The sequence below is a fragment of the Salvelinus alpinus genome, chromosome 20 (assembly GCF_045679555.1).
Source record: "Salvelinus alpinus chromosome 20, SLU_Salpinus.1, whole genome shotgun sequence".
In the NCBI taxonomy this organism is placed as follows: Eukaryota; Metazoa; Chordata; class Actinopteri; order Salmoniformes; family Salmonidae; genus Salvelinus; species Salvelinus alpinus.
Genome location: NC_092105.1, coordinates 32,008,972 through 32,030,024, shown reverse-complemented (window position 1 = coordinate 32,030,024; position 21,053 = coordinate 32,008,972). Strand labels below are relative to the sequence as shown.

Here is a 21,053-nt window from a genome sequence, read left to right as displayed (position 1 = left end):
TAACACACTACGCCGCCAGGGACTCAAATCCTGCAGTGCCAGACGTGTCCCCCTGCTTAAGCCAGTACATGTCCAGGCCCGTCTGAAGTTTGCTAGAGAGCATTTGGATGATCCAGAAGAAGATTGGGAGAATGTCATATGGTCAGATGAAACCAAAATAGAACTTTTTGGTAAAAACTCAACTCGTCGTGTTTGGAGGACAAAGAATGCTGAGTTGCATCCAAAGAACACCATACCTACTGTGAAGCATGGGGGTGGAAACATCATGCTTTGGGGCTGTTTTTCTGCAAAGGGACCAGGACGACTGATCCATGTAAAGGAAAGAATGAATGGGGCCATGTATCGTGAGATTTTGAGTGAAAACCTCCTTTCATCAGCAAGGGCATTGAAGATGAAACGTGGCTGGGTCTTTCAGCATGACAATGATCCCAAACACAACGCCCGGGCAACGAAGGAGTGGCTTCGTAAGAAGCATTTCAAGGTCCTGGAGTGGCCTAGCCAGTCTCCAGATCTCAACCCCATAGAAAATCTTTGGAGGGAGTTGAAAGTCCGTGTTGCCCAGCAACAGCCCCAAAACATCACTGCTCTAGAGGAGATCTGCATGGAGGAATGGGCCAAAATACCTTGTGAAGACTTACAGAAAACGTTTGACCTCTGTCATTGCCAACAAAGGGTATATAACAAAGTATTGAGATAAACTTTTGTTATTGACCAAATACTTATTTTCCACCATAATTTGCAAATAAATTCATAAAAAATCCTACAATGTGTTTTCTGGATTTTTTTTTCTCATTTTGTCTGTCATAGTTGAAGTGTACCTATGATGAAAATTACAGGCCTCTCTCATCTTTTTAAGTGGGAGAACTTGCACAATTGGTGGCTGACTAAATACTTTTTTTGCCCCACTGTATATGTATATATGACGAGATTGGGATATATTTATTTGCAGGTCTGGGACCTGTTGGATCGGAGGGTGAGGGCTAGGGCCATTCCCCCCAGAAATGTCTGGGAACTTGCAGGTGCCTTGGTAACATCTCACAGCAAGAACTGGAAAATCTGGTGCAGTCCATGAGGAGGAGATGCACTGCAGTACTTAATGCAGCTTGTGGCCACACCAGATACTGACTGTTACTTTTGATTTTGACCCCCCCCCCCCCCCCTTTGTTCAGGGACACATTATTCAATTTCTGTTAGTTACATGTCTGTGGAACTTGTTCAGTTTACACTATGTCTCAGTTGTTGAATCTTCTCATGTTCATACAAATATTTACAAGTTAAGTCTGCTGAAAAAAAACGCAGTTGACAGTGAGAGGATGTTTCTTTTTTTGCTAAGTTTACATATAAAGTGACCAGAGTTAAATTATTATTATATATTTTTATTTAACTAGGCAAGTCAGTTAATAACAAATTATTATTTACAATGAAGGCCTACCCTGTCTAAACCCTAACCCAGACGACGCTGGGCCAATTGTGCGCCACCCTTATGGGACTCCCTATCACGGCCGGTTGTGATATAGCCTGGAATCGAACCAGTGAGGCCTCTAGCACTGAGACGCAGTGCCTTAGACTGTTGCGCCACTCAGGAGCACCAATGACTCTATGTACAGCCGTCTCTAAGGTTCAGGACAGGGTACTGGCCGGAGGTATGCTAGTGATGACTGTTTAAGAGTCTGATGGCCTGGAGATAGAAGCTGTTTACCAGTCTCGGTCCCAGCTTTGCTGTATCTGTAATGTCTCTGTCTTCTAGATGTAGCTGGGTGAACAGCCTGTGGCTCAGGGGGCAAAGCCGATTTCTTCAGCTTCCTGAGGTTGAAGAGGCGCTGGTCCTCAGTGACGTGCACGCCTAGGAACTTTAAGCTTTTTAGCCTCTCCATAGCGGCCCATTCGATGTGGATGGGCGATCTGTATTTAACATATTGTAATGACCCAGCTGGGTCATAAAGGGAAAAGAGACGGACTCTAGGTGTGCAGGTCAGAACACAGGTTTATTCCTAAACTGGGCTATTGTTCCGGCCACAGCCCACGCCGCTAAATGCCGAACGTACACAATGTTACCCTGTCGAGTTAAGGGTCACTCTCATAGGAACAGATCAAGGCCCCGAACAGAAAGAAGAAAGATGAGACAGTAATCCCTATTTATGCATTTCCAAATCCCGCGGGATTACCCATCATACCCCCCCAACCTTTCCATCTGTCCTGACATATTTAACCCCTGCTAGTAGCCATGAGAACCATAACACACCCACAAACACAGAACACAATACCGGGTCGTTACAATATGATCTGTAATAAATATAATATATATAATAAATATATATAATATAATATTGGGTTTGGTCACATCCTTAGTAAAGCCACGACAGCCATCAATACTATGTAAAACTATTCAATTAAATTTCAATTTGACACCATTGACACCAAATGTAAAATTATTCTCTGTTTAGGCCACACGATGTCACTAAAGACTCGTGGCACTGGCTTAACAGGTTTCAGAGCATCGGAATGGGAGTCAAATGGGTGGCACAATTTCGCCTCCCTTTAGTTATAAAGGTTCTGAGTTGCTGTAGCACTCTCTTCAAATGAAGAAACGGTGCATTCACGGAAGTACTAGTTACATAGATGGCCATATAATCCAGGAAATGAAATATATTTATCTAGTAGAGTGAAGTAGTGAACAACAGAAATGTGCATGCGTCAATTCCCAAGTGCCAAAATCCCCAGATTGACGCGTGCGCACGACAATCCCATTCTTTGTCCACCAAACGGCATTCCGGGGTGGAGACTGAGGTGCCTCGATGCTACTGTCATAACCCGACAATATTTACAAAGCTGTCAGACTTCAGATATTTGTGTTGCTCTTTCTGAACAGGGTATGGTAAGTACGAATATTAATCTATTCATGAATGCATTCATTCATTCAGAGTAGATGCTCACATTGTGTGTTCTGGCAGCTACACTAGCTGTGTGTGATCGGACGTTTAGCTAGCTAATCAATGAAAAAGGGTTAGCGCCATCTAGCTTGCTTGCTAGCTAGCTAGGTAGCTAGTTCGTTCAAATAAAAGGTTTCTACTGTAGCGGTTGACTCCGATCCGTAGGAACACTCGTCAAAATATGCTGTTGTTTTTATTGTGTTTCCATTGAACTACTGCATTTTTTGTTTATTTGAACCAGATAGCGCCTGACTAAGTAATAACGGTTTAGCAATATGAGTGAGACAAATGGATACGGCTGCTTTTGCTTTTAGTTATCTGTCAGCCACAAGCAAACACAAAAACTAGCTAGGTAATGTTAACTACAGTACTAGGCAACTGTACAAAGATTCAAACACAAGGATGTTTGTCAGAATTGTATCTGTTCATTCATTGTAGCTAAACGTTTGGTTTCTCTGACGTACATTCAGACAGTGTAAATAACAAACAAAAGAATGGTGTCTTACAAGTCTTACTTTTGTTGTATGACTGCTTAGTTTGTGGGTAGCTTTAGGACACTACATCGGGAGTCTGTGTATTGATTGGACACCAACCAATTAACAGACTCACGATGATGTGTCCCAGAGCTAGGTTGTGGGTCTGAAAGTCTTTGTTTGAATAATCCTTTGTGAGTGTGCTGTGTCTATTCATGCAATCTGACAGTACCCACAAACTGAGAACCATGCTAATAAAACTGTACAGTTGACATGAAATTAGATGATATAACCTGGTCCCAAAACTCCCATGGCATAACAACTACCATGGGAGTTAGTAAAACAACACAGACTTAGGCCAGGGTATATCACTGCTGAATTTACAGTTATTTATTTGACAGATATTTCATATAAGTTATACTTCATGGTTCTTAGTATGTGGGTTAGACTTTCTGGCAGTGCAAATCTTTAGCCCTTTACCAGTTTGGCATATCTGACCAAACACTTTGACTACAAATGTATTGTCCAGACAGAGACATATTCTACGTACTTAGGAGAAGTAGGCTTTCCTCGCTGGCAGGTCACTTCATACACAAACAAAGCCATCTTATTTGCAGTGAACAAGCTGTCAGCATGTCAAAGAGGGAGAGCAAGTGGTATGAATGTGTTTGAAGTGGCATGTGTCAACGCTACAGTAACACACTGGGTTTGGGGGCTCCCGTGAACTCTTCACTGACCCCAGTTGCCATGGCGGCAGGTTGTTGAGCATTTACTATTTGAAGAGAGGAGGGTGGGATTGTGTTAACTGTCTCCCCTTCTCTATCTTTGACCCCGGTAGGGCTTCCTGGGATCCAGGGACCACTAAGTTATGAAGCTCTTTCCTTCCAGACCTTCCCTGTTCTCCAGTTACTGTCACAGCCTAAGCTTTACCTGCTGCTGCTCTCCCAACCACCATCTCTGCTCTCCCAACCACCATCTCTGCTCAGCCTGGTACTAGCAGCTTGGCTCACTCACTTCATCACAAAGAAGAAAAAAAGAGAAAGAGAGAGGGAGAACAGAACCCTCCCCAGCTGCCGTCCAGACACACATGGTGCATAGCTGCCATTCTCTAGGCTCCATCTATCCCCGTGACTCGGCTTCCAGCTAGCTCCTGGCACACAAGGGATATAAATAGGCAGCATCCAGCTAGTGTGTGGAGTGTGCACTTGTTTCCTTTTTTCCCCGGGTCATACACACGCCTAGTAGGGGTCACACCCATTTGTTTTCTGTCTTCCCTCTGCCTGGAGCAGTGGTAGTTAGTGGTGGGACCGAGGAGAGAGTGACGAGGCAGAGACCATGGAGGTCAATATGGAGTATTGTCTTGCCCAGGTGGTGCAGAAAGACCTAGGGAGGAAGGTGCAGGTGGGACAGGAGCTCATAGATTACATCATGGATAAGGAGAAGTCCCAGGACCTGGAGCAAGACCAGACAGCTCTGGACAGGATGGTGGATGGCATCGCTACCACCTGGGTCAACTCCTCCAATTTCAAGGTAAGAAGGGTAATCATACCCCTTGACGTATTCCTTATTTTGTTGTGTTACAGCCTGAATTCAAAATGTATAAAATAAAACATTTTCTGTAACTAGGACACTCAAAAACAGTCAATGTCGTATTGGTAAGCAACTGCAGTGTATATTTGGCCTTGTATTTTAGGTTAATGTCCTGCTGAAAGGTGAATTTGTCTCCCAATGTCTGTTGGATAGCAGACTGAATCAGATTTTCCTCTAGGATTTTGCCAACTCCCTAGTCCTTGCCGATGACAAGCATACCCATAACATGATGCAGCCACCACTATGCTTGAAAATATGGAGAGTGGAACTCAGTAATATGTTGTATTGGATTTGCCCCCAACATAACACTTTGTATTCAGGACATAAAGTTAATTTCTTTGCCATGTTTTTTGCAGTTTTACTTTTGTGCCTTATTTCAATCAGGAGGCATGTATAATACTATTTTTATTCTGTACAGTCTTCCTTCTTTTCACTCTATCATTTAGGTTAGTATTGTGGAGTAACTATAATGTTGTTGATCCATCCTTTTTTCCTATCACAGCCATTAAACTCTAACTGTTTTAAAGTCACCATTGGCCTCATGGAGAAATTCCTGAGCAGTTTCTTCCTTTCTGGCAACTGAGTTAGTAAGGACGCCTGTATCTTTGTAGTGATTGGGTGTATTGATACTTTGAACTTCCAAAGTGTAATTAATATCTTCACCATGTTCAAAGGGCTATTAATATCTGCTTTTTTATTGTTACCCATCTACCAATAGGTTCCCTTCTTTGCAAGGCATTGGAAAACCTCTCTGGTCTTTGTGGTTGAATGAGTGTTTGAAATTCACTGCTTTACTGAGGGACCTTACAGATAATTGTATGTTTGGGGTACAGAAATCAGGTAATCATTCAAAAATCATGTTAAACACTATTATTGTAGGGGGCTCCCGAGTGGTGCAGCGGTTTGGTCAGGGGGGGCTTTACTTGTCTTATCGCGCTCTAGCGGTGGGCCGGGCGCCTGCAGGCTGATTTCGGTCGTCAGGGAACGGTGTTTCCTTCGACACATTGGTGCGGCTGGCTTCTGGATTAAGCAGGCGGGTGTTAATAAAAAGAGCCGTTTGGCGGTTCATGTTTTGGAGGACGCATGACTCGACCTTCGCCCCTCCTGAGCCCGTTGGGGAGTTGCAGCGATGAGACAAGATCGCAATTGGATATCACCCCTTTGTTAAATTGGGGAGAAAAGGGGGGTAGAGTGAGTCCATGTGACTTGTTAAGCACATTACACCTGAACTAATTTAGGCTTGCTATAACACTTAATACTTATTGACTCAAGACATTTCAGCTTTTCATTTTTAATTCATTTGTAAAAAATAAAATAAAAATAAGCTAAATTCCACTGACATTATGGGGTACAGTGATCCCTCGCCACTTCGCGGTTCACTTATCGCGGATTCGCTATTTCGCGGATTTTCATAATGCATTTTTTTTTTTTTTTTGGTGCATTGTGCTCTGCATTCTGATTCGCTAAAAACTCACTCCCGCTTCTTGTATCAAAACATGCTACGAATTGTGCTATCATTTTGTCGTCTCGTGCAGTTATGTGTACGTACATAAAACAGCTTGGCAAATTTACATTAAGTTGGCCAAATTATCTTGTAATTTCGAACATCTCCTAAACCCATAATGTCGACGAAACGGCCTACACGTGAGTCACTGTATTTGTATACATGTAATAGTTGCTAATTGTAAAAAAAAAAAAAGTTTTCTATTTCGCGGATTTCACTTATCGCGGGTCATTTTCGGAACGTAACCCCCGCGATAAACGAGGGATTACTGTATTGTGTGTAGGTCAGTGACACAAAATCTCAATTGAATCCATTTCAAATTCAGGCTGTAACACAACAAAATGTGGAAAAATTCAAGTGGTGTGAATACTTTCTGAAGGCACTGTACAGTTAGAGAGAAGCTAGATAGCTCCATGTCTGTCATCCCATAGAGATGCATAGAGATATGAAGGGTTTCAGGAGTGTAGCTAGCTACATGTCATCGTTCAATAGAGAGAGATATCAGTCACTGGAGATATTGAGAGTAGAGTATTGATATTGACTATTGGATGTTCTTATAGGCACTATAGTATTGCCAGCCTAATCTCGGGAGTTGATAGGCTTGAAGTCATAAACAGCGCTGTGCTTCAAGCATTGCGAAGAGCTGCTGGAAAATGCAGGAAAGTGCTGTTTGAATGAATGCTTACGAGCCTGCTGCTGCCTACCACCGCTCTGTCAGACTGCTCTATCAAATATGAAATCATAGACTTAATTATAATATAATAAACACACAGAAATACGAGCCTTAGGTCATTAATATGGTCAAATCTGGAAACTATCATTTCGAAAACACAACGTTTATTCTTTCAGTGAAATACGGAACCGTTCCGTATTTTATCGAACTGGTGGCAACCCTAAGTCTAAATATTGCTCTTACATTGCACAACCTTCAATGTTATGTCATAATTATGTAAAATTCTGGCAAATTAATTACTGTCTTTGTTAGGAAGAAATGGTCTTCACACAGTTCACAACGAGTCAGGCGGCCCAAACGGCTGCATATTTCCTGACGCGAATGCGCTTTTGTTAAATCATCACCTGTTTGGCGAGGTAGGCTGTGATTCGATGATAAATTAACAGCCACCGCATTGATTATATGCAACGCAGGACAAGCTAGATAAACTAGTAATATCATCAACCACGTGTAGTTAACTAGTGATTATGTTAAGATTGATTGTTTTTTATAAGATATGTTTAATGCTAGCTAGCAACTTACCTTGGCTCCTTGCTGCACTCGCGTAACAGGTGGTCAGCCTGCCACTCAGTTTCCTCGTGGATTGCCATGTAATCGGCCATAATCGGCGTCCAAAAAGGCTGATTTACCGATTTTTATGAAAACTTGAAATCGTCCCTAATTAATCGGTCGACCTCTAATTGAGAGTAGGGCTGTTGCGTTGACGGTATTACCGCCACACTGGCGGTCATGAGTGAAAGCAGTCAAATTCCACGTGACCGTTTAGTCACGGTAATTAGGCTTTTCCAAGCGCTGATGCTGCTCATGGTCATTAGTAGTCTACCAAACTTGCTAACTGCCTTGTACTCGGCATTCTATTGTCCCTCTAATCACTCTGACATCAATGCAAATGTAGTCAAATCTAATCAAACACTTCATGAGCTCATGTTGCGCAACATTTCTATAGGCTATGCAATTGTGTGAGAAAACCGAGTGATGGCCTCTACTAAAAAGAGGATCCCATCAGCTTTCTATTGGCTAGGCCTACTTCTCAGCTTTCCTAATATTAAGCACATTTTTAATCTTTACAACTGGAGTATAGCCTACTAGGCTGGCATGAAAATGAAAATAGTCATCGATTTGCTAATTAATGTGCATAAATGCCATGTAAAATAATATGTAATAATGCCACGAAATTCTAAGCAAATCTTGTCTGCTAAATTAACTAGTGTAGCCCAGATCAGGACCTAACATAAGGACAACTCAGAGTATGCTATTCTGTTCTTCTGAAATAGGTCTAAAGAAGCATGTTGTCTATCTAAAATAAATAATGGCTTTTTTGTGAAGGTGTTCCAAAGGTCTGCATCAGTGGCTTGTAGGAGATGCTAAATGTGTTTGCTAATTAACGGTCATTTACCGGGAGGCCGACATTTATTTGCTTGACAATCACCAGCTGACGAAATTTTGTGACCGCCACAGCCCTATGTGAGAGCATCAAATGGATGCAGGCTGAAGGGCTTGCTTTCAAGAGATGAGTCAGGGGAGTTGGACAGTTAGAGCAAGGAAGAGAAGTTAAGAGAGGTTTTACTGGTTGGTCAGACTGTCCAATATCCTTTGTCCTTAGGCTGTCGTGGAGCATGTTCGGTTGGTAGACAGAGTAGGCTAATGGCATCGATCCTGTGTTGGCATTCGAACATTAGCCTGTTGGTTTTCAGAGGTCAGAGTAAATTTGCCATGTCATCCAAGTTATTTCAATGAAGTCACCAACATAATCACGCTTTTCAGATGAAAGATTGGAATGGAAATCTTTTTGGGGGGGAAAGCACACTTTCATTTCAGATAGTTGGACACATTTGATGATAATTTTAGAATTAATGCTGATTTACAAAGGAAGCATCTTCGATTAAGTGCCTCCATTAAGTTTAATGACATGAATCCACAAACATGATTAAAACATGAATGTCATATATTATGCTGCTGGCCCATAAGATATCCGCTCCAAAGCAGATCTTAACAGGGTAGTGGTTCATAGTCTCCTCCTTACCATGCATGTTTTTTACAGCAATTAACTGGCCTATGTATGTAGCATATGTTATGTGCCTGGGACAAACAGACGAACTCCACTAAATTAGAATGGCAGTACGGACATTTTACCTGAATCCTTCCTTCCCAATTCTCGAAGAATCACTTCTCCTGAATAACGTGAGATGCATTGCACCTTAACATAAACTGAATTGTTCCCCTTCAAAAACAGATATTCATGCAAAAATGATTACGTAGGCCTATGACTTATCTATCACAATTGTGAGGACATCAGCAGTCCAATTTATCAATGCGCCTTTTCTTTCCCATCTGTCTGTGTTGATATTTCCTTGTATTATTTACAAAGCTGGTGATTTCTTGTTGTGATACGTCGTTTATGTATACTGGTACTGCAGATCTCTATCTAAACAAAGCCATACTTGCCCTGGCTTACATAGTTTAGTGGGTTTCAGACATTTGTCTGCCCTGTTTTGCACCCTTGCAGTCTCTGTGTTTAGCTGTTTCTGCCCCAAGCCTCAGGCCCTCTGAGCTGGTATACTAAGGCAGAGCACTCCCATCCCCCCCGCATGCTGTTTCTGGCATGGATAGGAGGTGGGCTTTAGGACCTGAAAGCTGTGTTGAAAAAGAGAGAGGCCTAATTGGAGCTGCCCTGGCCTGGTTACTGCTTAGATGAAGGGGCTCCATAGAGGTTCAGTGATGACTAAGTGAGAGGGTTTCAGGAATGGGGCTCCACAGGTCCAAAGAGGGTTGTAATCACTTTTTGATTGCAGCCCAGACGGACCACAATCCATATTGATCCTTCGCAGTGATGACACTAGTGCAGTGTCACAGGTTAAAAGTTGAAAGTCTTCATTGTCTGGTAGTGTAATGATTTCTCTGCTGTGCCTCTGAACAGCAGGCCAGGCAGTGGCTGTGCCTCGGAGCGACGCTTGCCTGGATGCAGACTGCGGTTAATGGGCCGAGTAATGTGGAAAGTATTTGGGTAGAACCAGAGAGAGAGTCTGTGTGTGTGTCGGGCATTCTCCATAAATGGGGAATTGGGGTAGATGCCTGAGAACATTTTAAGGTCAGACTAAGTAGTGCAGGCTTTATGGTCACTGACATCTCCCAATACATTGCCCTGTAGCCTAACCAAAGGATATCCACAGCTTTTCACTTTGAACACATTGACTGATCCTCAAATCTAGGAATAGGCCTATATCTGGTCCTGTCGTCACTACAGGCCTGTTGTTTGTCTTTGTTGAATGGAACAAGATAATATATAATGGAATGAACAAGTGGTCCTATAGGCATACTCTCCAATCCCTAACGGAAGAATAGTGAATCTCCTGCTCTTCTACATGTAGACTAGTCCTAGCCCGCCTACGTAGTAACTGACACTGCTCTAGCTTAGTGTGTGATGTGTGTGGAATTACTGTAGTAGTACTACTGTAGTATTTCGTCAAAGATGTTTGTAACTAAACCAAGATAGACCACAGCTTGTCGTTTCCAATGGGAACAAATGAGTCATAGTGGGCATAACAAGCAAGGAGGTGGGCAGAGCCAAGCACGCGCTAGCGATTATCCTATTGGCTCGTTCTAGTATGCATCTGCATATTTCCGTTAGGGAACGCCTACTCTGTGAAGTGCGCATGTGCAATAACTCAATTCGCCTTTGCACTCCTAAACAGCACAATTTTTCATAACTTTTGCAAAGGGTAAAGTCTACAAAATGTTGTCCACTTTGTTCATAACAGATTTTTGTTTTATGTACAGAAAACTATTGAGATCAAATGTTTAATCGATGAGAACATTTCCAGAATGTCGGCCAAAATCATCTCGTTCCATCTTCTCCCACTGCCCCACAGTTGGCTTCCTCATCACCATATTTGGTAGTGAGTGGAAACGCCAACCGGATGCTTCACATTTATACATCCAGTGAAATATCTGTCTCATTGTTCAATCTGTGATTTAGTCCTTCATTTGGCAGACTGTGCCATTAAGACTTACAGGGAGGGCAGTGATAACAACAGTACATGTCTGTACTCTCAGCTCACAGTGGACATCATCATGATTTGTACATATGTAATGAGGAAATACAGGCAAACAACCAAGGGAGAGCTGTGATCAGTGTGCTAGTAGTTGACATTTCCTTTCTCACAATGGTTTCTCTGCTGCAGTCTTTCTTTTCATGTCTCTGCCATACAAGGGTGTGTCTGTAGACCCAGCAGCCTTGCCTCACTTCAACTCTAAAACAACATTTAACATGTAATGGTAGACCTAATGAAAGTTTAATGATGCTGGTGTGTCTGATGTTGAATAAATATCACAATAATGGGAGCAGTATTTTCAATGGCATATTACACTGTCATTATAGCAGCTAATCCTGAGGTTTCTCCAGGCAAGATGAATGTGTGTCTAATGTCTGCACTGTGGCCTGTCAGAACATAGGCCTGCTTGCGGTACTGTGTGTTTATGTTTGGTACAGTGCTTGCTGGCCCTGCTCTCCTGCTTGTCTGGCGCTGCAGTATCCCTTGAGGCATCCAAACTCAGGTCTTCTGCAGCAATCGCCACCTGATTCTGCCCTGCTCCAATCCACCAAAGCACACTAAACCCTTCCACCAAAGCACACTAAACCCCTCCACCAAAGCACACTAAACCCCTCCACCAAAGCACACTAAACCCATCCACCAAAGCACACTAAACCCCTCCACCAAAGCACACTAAACCCCTCCACCAAAGCACACTAAACCCATCCACCAAAGCACACTAAACCCATCCACCAAAGCACACTAAACCCATCCACCAAAGCACACTAAACCCCTCCACCAAAGCACACTAAACCCCTCCACCAAAGCACACTAAACCCCTCCACCAAAGCACACTAAACCCCTCCACCAAAGCACACTAAACCCCTCCACCAAAGCACACTAAACCCCTCCACCAAAGCACACTAAACCCCTCCACCAAAGCACACTAAACCCCTCCACCAAAGCACACTAATAACCTCCTCTACCAATCAACACCAAACTCCTGTAGCTCTATTTAAATCTGTTTTGTTACCCAAAGCAGCAGCTTACCTCTGACGCAGATTCTATAGCTCAGGAAATAATACTCAACCCCAAGCTCAGCAAAATAGAACCTAAGCTCTAGCCTTTGTCTCACATTTTTACCACTTCTAAATCTTTGCAGGATAGGGCTACTGTCTCTCTTACTTCTCTCAGCCATCAATCTGCCACTCACACTGTGTAGCACACCGTAGCCCTGGGAAACAAGGTAAGCTGGGCCGTCTCTGACCAAATCAATGCCCTCACAGAATCTGCTGTTTTGATGAGGCTTGAAGAAACCAGTTAGACAACACCGCCTCAATGTCTCCTCTCAGCCTTCTTAACTCTCCTACCCGCACCATGTCTCAGTGGAGGGTTCAACGGTCCTCTCTCTCTCTAGCCTCACCCCCTCTCTCTAGCCTCACCCCCTCTCTCTCTCTCTCTCTAGCCTCACCCCCTCTCTCTCTCTCTCTCTAGCCTCACCCCCTCTCTCTCTCTAGCCTCACCCCTCTCTCTCTCTAGCCTCACCCCCTCTCTCTCTCTAGCCTCACCCCTCTCTCTCTCTCTCTCTCTCTCTCTAGCCTCACCCCTCTCTCTCTCTCTCTAGCCTCACCCCTCTCTCTCTCTCTCTAGCCTCACCTCTCTCTCTCTCTCTCTAGCCTCACCTCTCTCTCTCTCTCTCTAGCCTCACCTCTCTCTCTCTCTCTCTAGCCTCACCCCCTCTCTCTCTCTCTCTCTAGCCTCACCCCCTCTCTCTCTCTCTCTCTCTCTCTCTCTAGCCTCACCCTCTCTCTCTCTCTCTCTCTCTAGCCTCACCCCCTCTCTCTCTCTCTCTCTCTCTAGCCTCACCCCCTCTCTCTCTCTCTCTCTCTCTAGCCTCACCCTCTCTCTCTCTCTCTCTCTCTCTAGCCTCACCCCCTCTCTCTCTCTCTCTAGCCTCACCCCCCCTCTCTCTCTCTCTCTAGCCTCACCCCCCCTCTCTCTCTAGCCTCACCCCCCCTCTCTCTCTAGCCTCACCCCCCCTCTCTCTCTAGCCTCACCCCCCCTCTCTCTCTAGCCTCACCCCCCCTCTCTCTCTCTAGCCTCACCCCCCCTCTCTCTCTCTAGCCTCACCCCCCCTTTCTCTCTCTAGCCTCACCCCCCCCTTTCTCTCTCTAGCCTCACCCCCCCCTTTCTCTCTCTAGCCTCACCCCCTCTCTCTCTCTCTCTAGCCTCACCCCCCCTTTCTCTCTCTCTAGCCTCACGCCCTCTCTCTCTCTCTAGCCTCACCCCCTCTCTCTCTCTCTCTAGCCTCACCCCCTCTCTCTCTCTCTCTAGCCTCACCCCCCCTCTCTCTAGCCTCACCCCCCTCTCTCTCTCTAGCCTCACCCCCCTCTCTCTCTCTAGCCTCACCCCCCCTTTCTCTCTCTAGCCTCACCCCCCCTTTCTCTCTCTAGCCTCACCCCCTCTCTCTCTCTCTAGCCTCACCCCCTCTCTCTCTCTCTAGCCTCACGCCCTCTCTCTCTCTCTCTCTCTAGCCTCACCCCCTCTCTCTCTCTCTCTAGCCTCACGCCCTCTCTCTAGCCTCACGCCCTCTCTCTCTCTCTCTCTCTAGCCTCACCCCCCCTCTCTCTCTCTCTAGCCTCACGCCCTCTCTCTCTCTTTAGCCTCACCCCCCTCTCTCTCTCTAGCCTCACCCCCCCCCTCTCTCTCTAGCCTCACCCCCCCTCTCTCTCTCTAGCCTCACCCCCCCTCTCTCTCTCTAGCCTCACCCCCCCTCTCTCTCTCTAGCCTCACCCCCCCTTTCTCTCTCTAGCCTCACCCCCCCCTTTCTCTCTCTAGCCTCACCCCCTCTCTCTCTCTCTCTAGCCTCACGCCCTCTCTCTCTCTCTCTAGCCTCACCCCCTCTCTCTCTCTCTCTAGCCTCACCCCCTCTCTCTCTCTCTAGCCTCACCCCCCCTCTCTCTCTCTCTAGCCTCACCCCCCCTCTCTCTCTCTCTAGCCTCACGCCCTCTCTCTCTCTCTCTAGCCTCACCCCCTCTCTCTCTCTCTCTAGCCTCACCCCCTCTCTCTCTCTCTCTAGCCTCACCCCCCCTCTCTCTAGCCTCACCCCCCTCTCTCTCTCTAGCCTCACCCCCCCTTTCTCTCTCTAGCCTCACCCCCCCTTTCTCTCTCTAGCCTCACCCCCTCTCTCTCTCTCTAGCCTCACCCCCTCTCTCTCTCTCTAGCCTCACGCCCTCTCTCTCTCTCTAGCCTCACGCCCTCTCTCTCTCTCTCTCTCTAGCCTCACCCCCTCTCTCTCTCTCTCTAGCCTCACGCTCTCTCTCTCTCTCTCTAGCCTCACGCCCTCTCTCTCTCTCTCTCTCTAGCCTCACCCCCTCTCTCTCTCTCTCTAGCCTCACGCCCTCTCTCTCTCTCTTTAGCCTCACCCCCCTCTCTCTCTCTAGCCTCACCCCCCCTCTCTCTCTAGCCTCACCCCCCTCTCTCTCTCTAGCCTCACCCCCCCTCTCTCTCTCTAGCCTCACCCCCCCTCTCTCTCTCTAGCCTCACCCCCCCTTTCTCTCTCTAGCCTCACCCCCCCCTTTCTCTCTCTAGCCTCACCCCCTCTCTCTCTCTCTCTAGCCTCACGCCCTCTCTCTCTCTCTTTAGCCTCACCCCCTCTCTCTCTCTCTCTAGCCTCACCCCCTCTCTCTCTCTCTCTAGCCTCACCCCCTCTCTCTCTCTCTCTAGCCTCACCCCCTCTCTCTCTCTCTCTAGCCTCACCCCCCCCTCTCTCTCTCTAGCCTCACCCCCCCTCTCTCTCTCTAGCCTCACGCCCTCTCTCTCTCTCTAGCCTCACCCCCTCTCTCTCTCTCTCTAGCCTCACCCCCCCCTCTCTCTCTCTAGCCTCACCCCCCCCCCTCTCTCTCTAGCCTCACCCCCCTCTCTCTCTCTAGCCTCACCCCCCCTTTCTCTCTCTAGCCTCACCCCCCCTTTCTCTCTCTAGCCTCACCCCCTCTCTCTCTCTCTAGCCTCACGCCCTCTCTCTCTCTCTAGCCTCACGCCCTCTCTCTCTCTCTCTCTAGCCTCACGCCCTCTCTCTCTCTCTCTCTCTAGCCTCACCCCCTCTCTCTCTCTCTCTAGCCTCACGCCCTCTCTCTCTCTCTTTAGCCTCACGCCCTCTCTCTCTCTCTCTAGCCTCACGCCCTCTCTCTCTCTTTAGCCTCACGCCCTCTCTCTCTCTCTCTCTCTACCCTCACTCCCCCTCTCTCTCTCTCTAGCCTCACGCCCCCTCTCTCTCTCTAGCCTCCCGCCCTCTCTCTCTCTCTCTCTAGCCTCACGCCCTCTCTCTCTCTCTCTAGCCTCACGCCCTCTCTCTCTCTCTCTAGCCTCACGCCCTCTCTCTCTCTCTAGCCTCACGCCCTCTCTCTCTCTCTCTAGCCTCACGCCCTCTCTCTCTCTCTCTAGCCTCACGCCCCCTCTCTCTCTCTCTAGCCTCACGCCCCCTCTCTCTCTCTCTAGCCTCACGCCCCCTCTCTCTCTCTCTAGCCTCACCCCCCCTCTCTCTCTCTCTAGCCTCACCCCCTCTCTCTCTCTCTCTAGCCTCACCCCCTCTCTCTCTCTCTCTAGCCTCACCCCCTCTCTCTCTCTACTTTTTTCAGAATAACTATTTTTCTCTACCTCTTTCTCTCTCCCTCCCTCTCGCTTTCTCTGCCTCTGTCACTCCCTTTCTCTCTTTCTGTCTGGTTCAGAGACACCCCAGCAAGAACCCTGTCTCTCTAGTTTTGGGCTGAAGCGTTGTCACCCTGTGTCAGGGTGTTAGTGAAGTCTCTGTCTGCACCGAGGCACAGAGCACTGTGACACTGAGCTGCCCTATAGGCCCTGGTCAAAAGTAGTGCACTCTAGGGAATAGGATGCCATTTGGGACAAATACCCTGTGTCTTACAGGCTGCAGCAGCGAGAGAGAGGTTGGCTCGCTAGCTGGTGTAGTCCTGTCCTCTGGCTGGAGGAGTCCTGTCCTCTGGCTGGTGTAGTCCTGTCCTCTGGCTGGTGTAGTCCTGTCCTCTAGCTGGTGTAGTCCTGTCCTCTGGCTGGAGGAGTCCTGTCCTCTGGCTGGTGGAGTCCTGTCCTCTGGCTGGTGTAGTCCTGTCCTCTGGCTGGTGTAGTCCTGTCCTCTGGCTGGTGTAGTCCTGTCCTCTGGCTGGTGTAGTCCTGTCCTCTAGCTGGTGTAGTCCTGTCCTCTGGCTGGTGTAGTCCTGTCCTCTGGCTGGTGTAGTCCTGTCCTCTGGCTGGTGTAGTCCTGTCCTCTGGCTGGTGTAGTCCTGTCCTCTGGCTGGTGTAGTCCTGTCCTCTGGCTGGTGTAGTCCTGTCCTCTGGCTGGTGTAGTCCTGTCATCTGGCTGGTGTAGTCCTGTCCTCTGGCTGGTGTAGTCCTGTCATCTAGCTGGTGTAGTCCTGTCCTCTGGCTGGAGGAGTCCTGTGTGTCGCCCCCACTGTCCCTCTCTCCTCTGAGGATGATGGCCATCGGACAGACGAGAAGAGGACAGAGGGCACAAATGTCACAACCATTATAGTGGCCGGCTGATATTGGCCTTGTTGCTGTACTGACATGATATGCAGTATGCACTGTCAAAATCAGGATAAGCCAATAAGCCCTGTGGCTACATTGAAGGTGTATTAGCATTAAGTTGTCACTGAAGAGGCCACCTAAATCCTACAAACCTGAGGCAAACTGGCACTGGTCCAACGTACCCTCAAACCATATTCTATGTATACAAATAGTTCCTCAATAATATGTTCTGCTAATCGGTGCAATGCTGCTTGTCCAATGTAGCCTCAAACTATATTCTATATTCTACATACTTCCTCAGTCAGTATATTCTGCATTGCTAATCCAGTACTGCTACTTGTCTTTCCCCTGGGGATGTTCTTTTATGATAGATGGCATTTGTCATGGAAAGCTGCTCCTTCGTTTTAGCTCAGCTGCAGTTGTTCACAGTCCCACTTGGCTTCAGGTGGTGAGAGGCAAGGAGGGGAACATGTCCCTCGTTTGAGTGATGGGAGCAGTAAAACCAGTCCAGTAAGCCTCGAACCTTTCCCCAAAGCCTGTGCTAATGCTCTGGTCTTAATTCACCTTGTATGATATGTACTGTACAGAGCAACACAGACCTATGTGTGGCTTACTGGCTAGTTTGTCACTGTAATATGATGCACTGTACAGCACAGCAGCAAGCCCAGCCTTTTCTTCTTGGAAACCTGACTGACTGACCTGCTGACTGACTGACTGTTGAAGCTAGCACTACTGTGGGACAGGGACAGGTAGGACTGTAGGGTTCAGTACTGAAACGTCTCTGGGGTCATGTCAACCCACTGAGGAGGACTTTGTGCCGGTAGAACCAAGACAAACACAAGCCTGTGTTAAACGTTAATCCAAAATATTTCCTTGTTATGTTTTGCGAAGCCTTAGGAATGCACAGAGCACCAGTGTAAGGATTAGGCAGAGGAAGGCTGTGGACACAGTCCCTCTCCGTGTTCTTCTTGTAATGTAGTGTAGCCATTTATTTGGTGCAAACAGCCGTTAGACTGTAAACACTGATGTGTGGTTGGAGGGAGCACAAGGCTGCAGTCAGTGATGTTTACAGGGGGGGTTAGGTGCTCTATCTTAGCTTCCTGTCCTCTGCTCTGGGCCTCCACACGATCTCCACACACTCAGTCTGTCTTTCTGTCTCCCCCCCCATCTGAGCCAATGCACTATTGGAAGACTGCCATCCACCTCCATGTTCTCTTGTGAGATTCCTCTTAAACCTGTCTGAGAATAGCCCCCCCCTATGGCAGTCCTTCTGCATCATGTTTCATTTCTTTAGCTAGCTACATTCTGTCCTTGTTCTCTGAACTGAAGTCATTGGATGGATGATCATATTGTATCTTGCTGCAGTGTGTTTGTGTCTGCATCCATGATCATATGTGTGTGAGTGTGCAGTTAACCTAAGTGCCTGTCCGTGTGCTGTGCAGCAGGTTTTAATGCCGGTGCTGCTGCGGTAGTGGTGTTTTTAAGACGGCAGCGCTGTACTGTGGTGATGTGGAGCTCCAGCGAGAGCACTTCCGGGCTGGCAGCAGGGCAGCGCCATGATGGGGTTGACACAGAGGGGAGGAGGGAGGAGGAGGATGGGATAGCATGGGGAGAAAGGGGACTAGAGTATGTCTTAATGAACTGCTACTGGACTGCTAGTGTGTGTGTGTCTCTCCTCCTCTCTTTGGCAGCCCGCCAGCTCCCTTTTTCTCTCTCTCCCCTCTGTCTTCTCTTGTTAACCCTGTCAAGGCATCATCTCTAGGCTAAACACAACCCAAAGTCATGACAAGCTCTTTGTTGCCAGAGTATCCCTGCTGCGGTCTCATCCCTGTCCTGTTGGGCTGCATCTCTGCTTTGTCTGTCACTCCTCTTTGTACTGTTAATATTTCATTTGGGCTGTTATTTCATCTGTGGGGTAGTTTATTTGTCGAGTTAAGCAGCATTGCACATCTCAATGCCAGGCATGCTTACATTTCCTTATACGTTGCATTTTTCTGTGTATTCGGTGGTTGTGTCAAAGCATTATGCTGGAGGGAAAGAAAACCAACTTTGAAAATTAAGCAAACATTCAATGTTATCACTCTGAAAATTCTAAACCTAGTTCACCAGCAGGTGAATATGGGATCTCTGTGGCAACCAGACAATAGAGATGGGAAAGGATAGGCATTAACTCACTCAGTCCTGCCCTCAGACGCTCATTATAGCCCTTTCAGAGATGATTGGGGAACATTTTATCATATTATTCATCAGGCCAATTAGAGAAAGGTTTGGTTTCCTGTGAGATGTATCTAAGATGATAGGCCTATTTCTCTAACTGAAGGGTAGGTAGGATAAATGTAACATATGGATTTTCATTAGTACACACACAAGTCCCAATGCAAAGTTAGACCTGACTTTACTTTCTCAAGTTATTACATAAAAACGATCAGAATGCCGGAAAGTGTTTTTGCGGCGTTTGACATAATATGGAGTACCCGGCAACTTCAAATACAGTGCATTCGGAAGTATTCAGACCCTTTTGACTTCTTCCACATTTTGTTACGTTACAGCCTTATTCTAAAATGTCTTAAATAGTTTTTTCCCCTCTCATCACTCTACACACAATACCCCATAATGACAAAGTAAAAAAAGGTTTTTAAACATTTTAGCAAAATTATTAAAGATAGAAAACTGATATCACATTTACATAAGTATTCAGAACCTTTAGTCAGTACTTTGTTGATGCACCTTTGGCAGCGATTACAGCCTCGTCTTCTTGGGTACGACACTACAAGCTTGGCATTTCTGTATTTGGGGAGTTTCTTCCATTCTTCTCTGCAGATCCTCTCAAACTCTGTCAGGTTGGATGGGGGGTGTCGCTGCACAGCTATTTTAGTATTTAAATTACTATTATTATTCAAATGTAGAGCATTTGATTGCAAAATCTGGGAGTGAGTGAAGTGATAGTAATGGGAAACGGGTTGAATTACCAATGTGTTTTGTTTTGAGTCAGTGAGGCTTCTGACCATACTGTACAGTTCTCCATCAGGCCCTTTGTTGAGCAGAGAGAGAACCTTTGAGTGTAGCTGCTGTCCATAGTGCTGCAGTCCGTCACGACTCAATATGACTCAAGCACAGCGGAAGCTGCCCCTTGACCATCTAATAGCATTTTCGACCCCTCTGTATCAGAGACTTCTAAATTCTGACACTGTACAATATAATCCCTGTTTATATGAGAAATGTACTGTACCTTCTGTTTTATAATACTTGGAAACCGTTGTAAACATTTATTCATAAACTCCTCTCTCTAAGGCTACTCCCTGGCATACGGGCTCCCTACGGGAGGGCAGCTCCCGCTCAGCCCAGTCTGAGTTGATCTCTGTCCTGGCACCCCAGAATCCCTGCCCATCTATGTCTGTGATATGTGGTTGTCCCACCTAGCTGTCTTAAGATTAATGCACTAACTGTAAGTCGCACTGGATAAGAGCATCTGCTAAATGACTAAAATGTAAATGAATGCATAGTGAATTGCGGGATGTCTGTGGCCTGAAAGTGGGGCTTAGCTTGAGGCCCCGAGTGGCTGATCAGATGAGCGTCAATAAGGATGGCCCCTCTCGTCTCCTAAACAACAGGCCCCTGTGTGTAGGCCCCTCTGTCATGGACCCTATCTAAAGGCTGTCTTTCCATCTTTGTTCCTCTCTTGTGTTGTCTTGTTTTGCTGTAATCCAGTGTTTGCAAAGTCCCTTCCTCTCAATTCAATTAGGGTATACAAGCGATCACTTGATTACAACCGCAGTTGATTCATGTAGCATATGTTTTTTTTTGTGTGCACGATGTATCATGCATGAAATTAAATGAAATCAAGCTTTATTCATACAGCACATTACAGACATGCAATGCAATGTGCTTTACAGGGGGGAAAACAAATAAACTATGAAAATAAAAGTTGAAATATTACTATATATAAAAAAACATGAACAATTTAAAAAAGCACCCCATGGAAAAGCAAAGCTAAAAATGTGTTTTAAGATCTCTATTAAATATGTCCACAGTTAAGGCCCCCTTCAGGTTCTCTGACAGGCTATTCCAGAGGCTGGGGGTATAACATCTAAAGACTGCCTCGCCATGCCTCTTGGCCCAAGGCTTTGGGATAGTTAAAAGACCAGTGCCAGAGTACCTGAGGGACCTACTGGTTACATAACTTAAAAGCATGTCTGACATGTATTGGGGTGCACAATTATGGATTGATTTAAAAACCAATAGAATAAT

The 21,053-nt window shown here is 46.3% G+C and overlaps 1 protein-coding gene across 21 annotated transcripts in view; it reads left to right on the top strand.

Moving 5' to 3' along the window:
- The first annotated feature begins 2,722 nt into the window (after positions 1-2,722).
- Positions 2,723-21,053, top strand: part of clasp1a (cytoplasmic linker associated protein 1a) — a 90,704-nt gene continuing 72,373 nt past the window's right edge. For 18 of the 21 annotated variants that reach the window (XM_071355297.1, XM_071355289.1, XM_071355290.1 and 15 more), the window contains exons 1-2: positions 2,723-2,875; positions 4,242-4,933. In XM_071355297.1, the coding sequence (XP_071211398.1) occupies positions 4,739-4,933 (195 nt within the window). In that variant the 5' untranslated portion in view covers positions 2,723-2,875; positions 4,242-4,738. The remainder of the gene's footprint in view (positions 2,876-4,241; positions 4,934-21,053) is intronic. The other 3 variants (XM_071355304.1, XM_071355299.1, XM_071355285.1) reach the window with 2 other exon arrangements.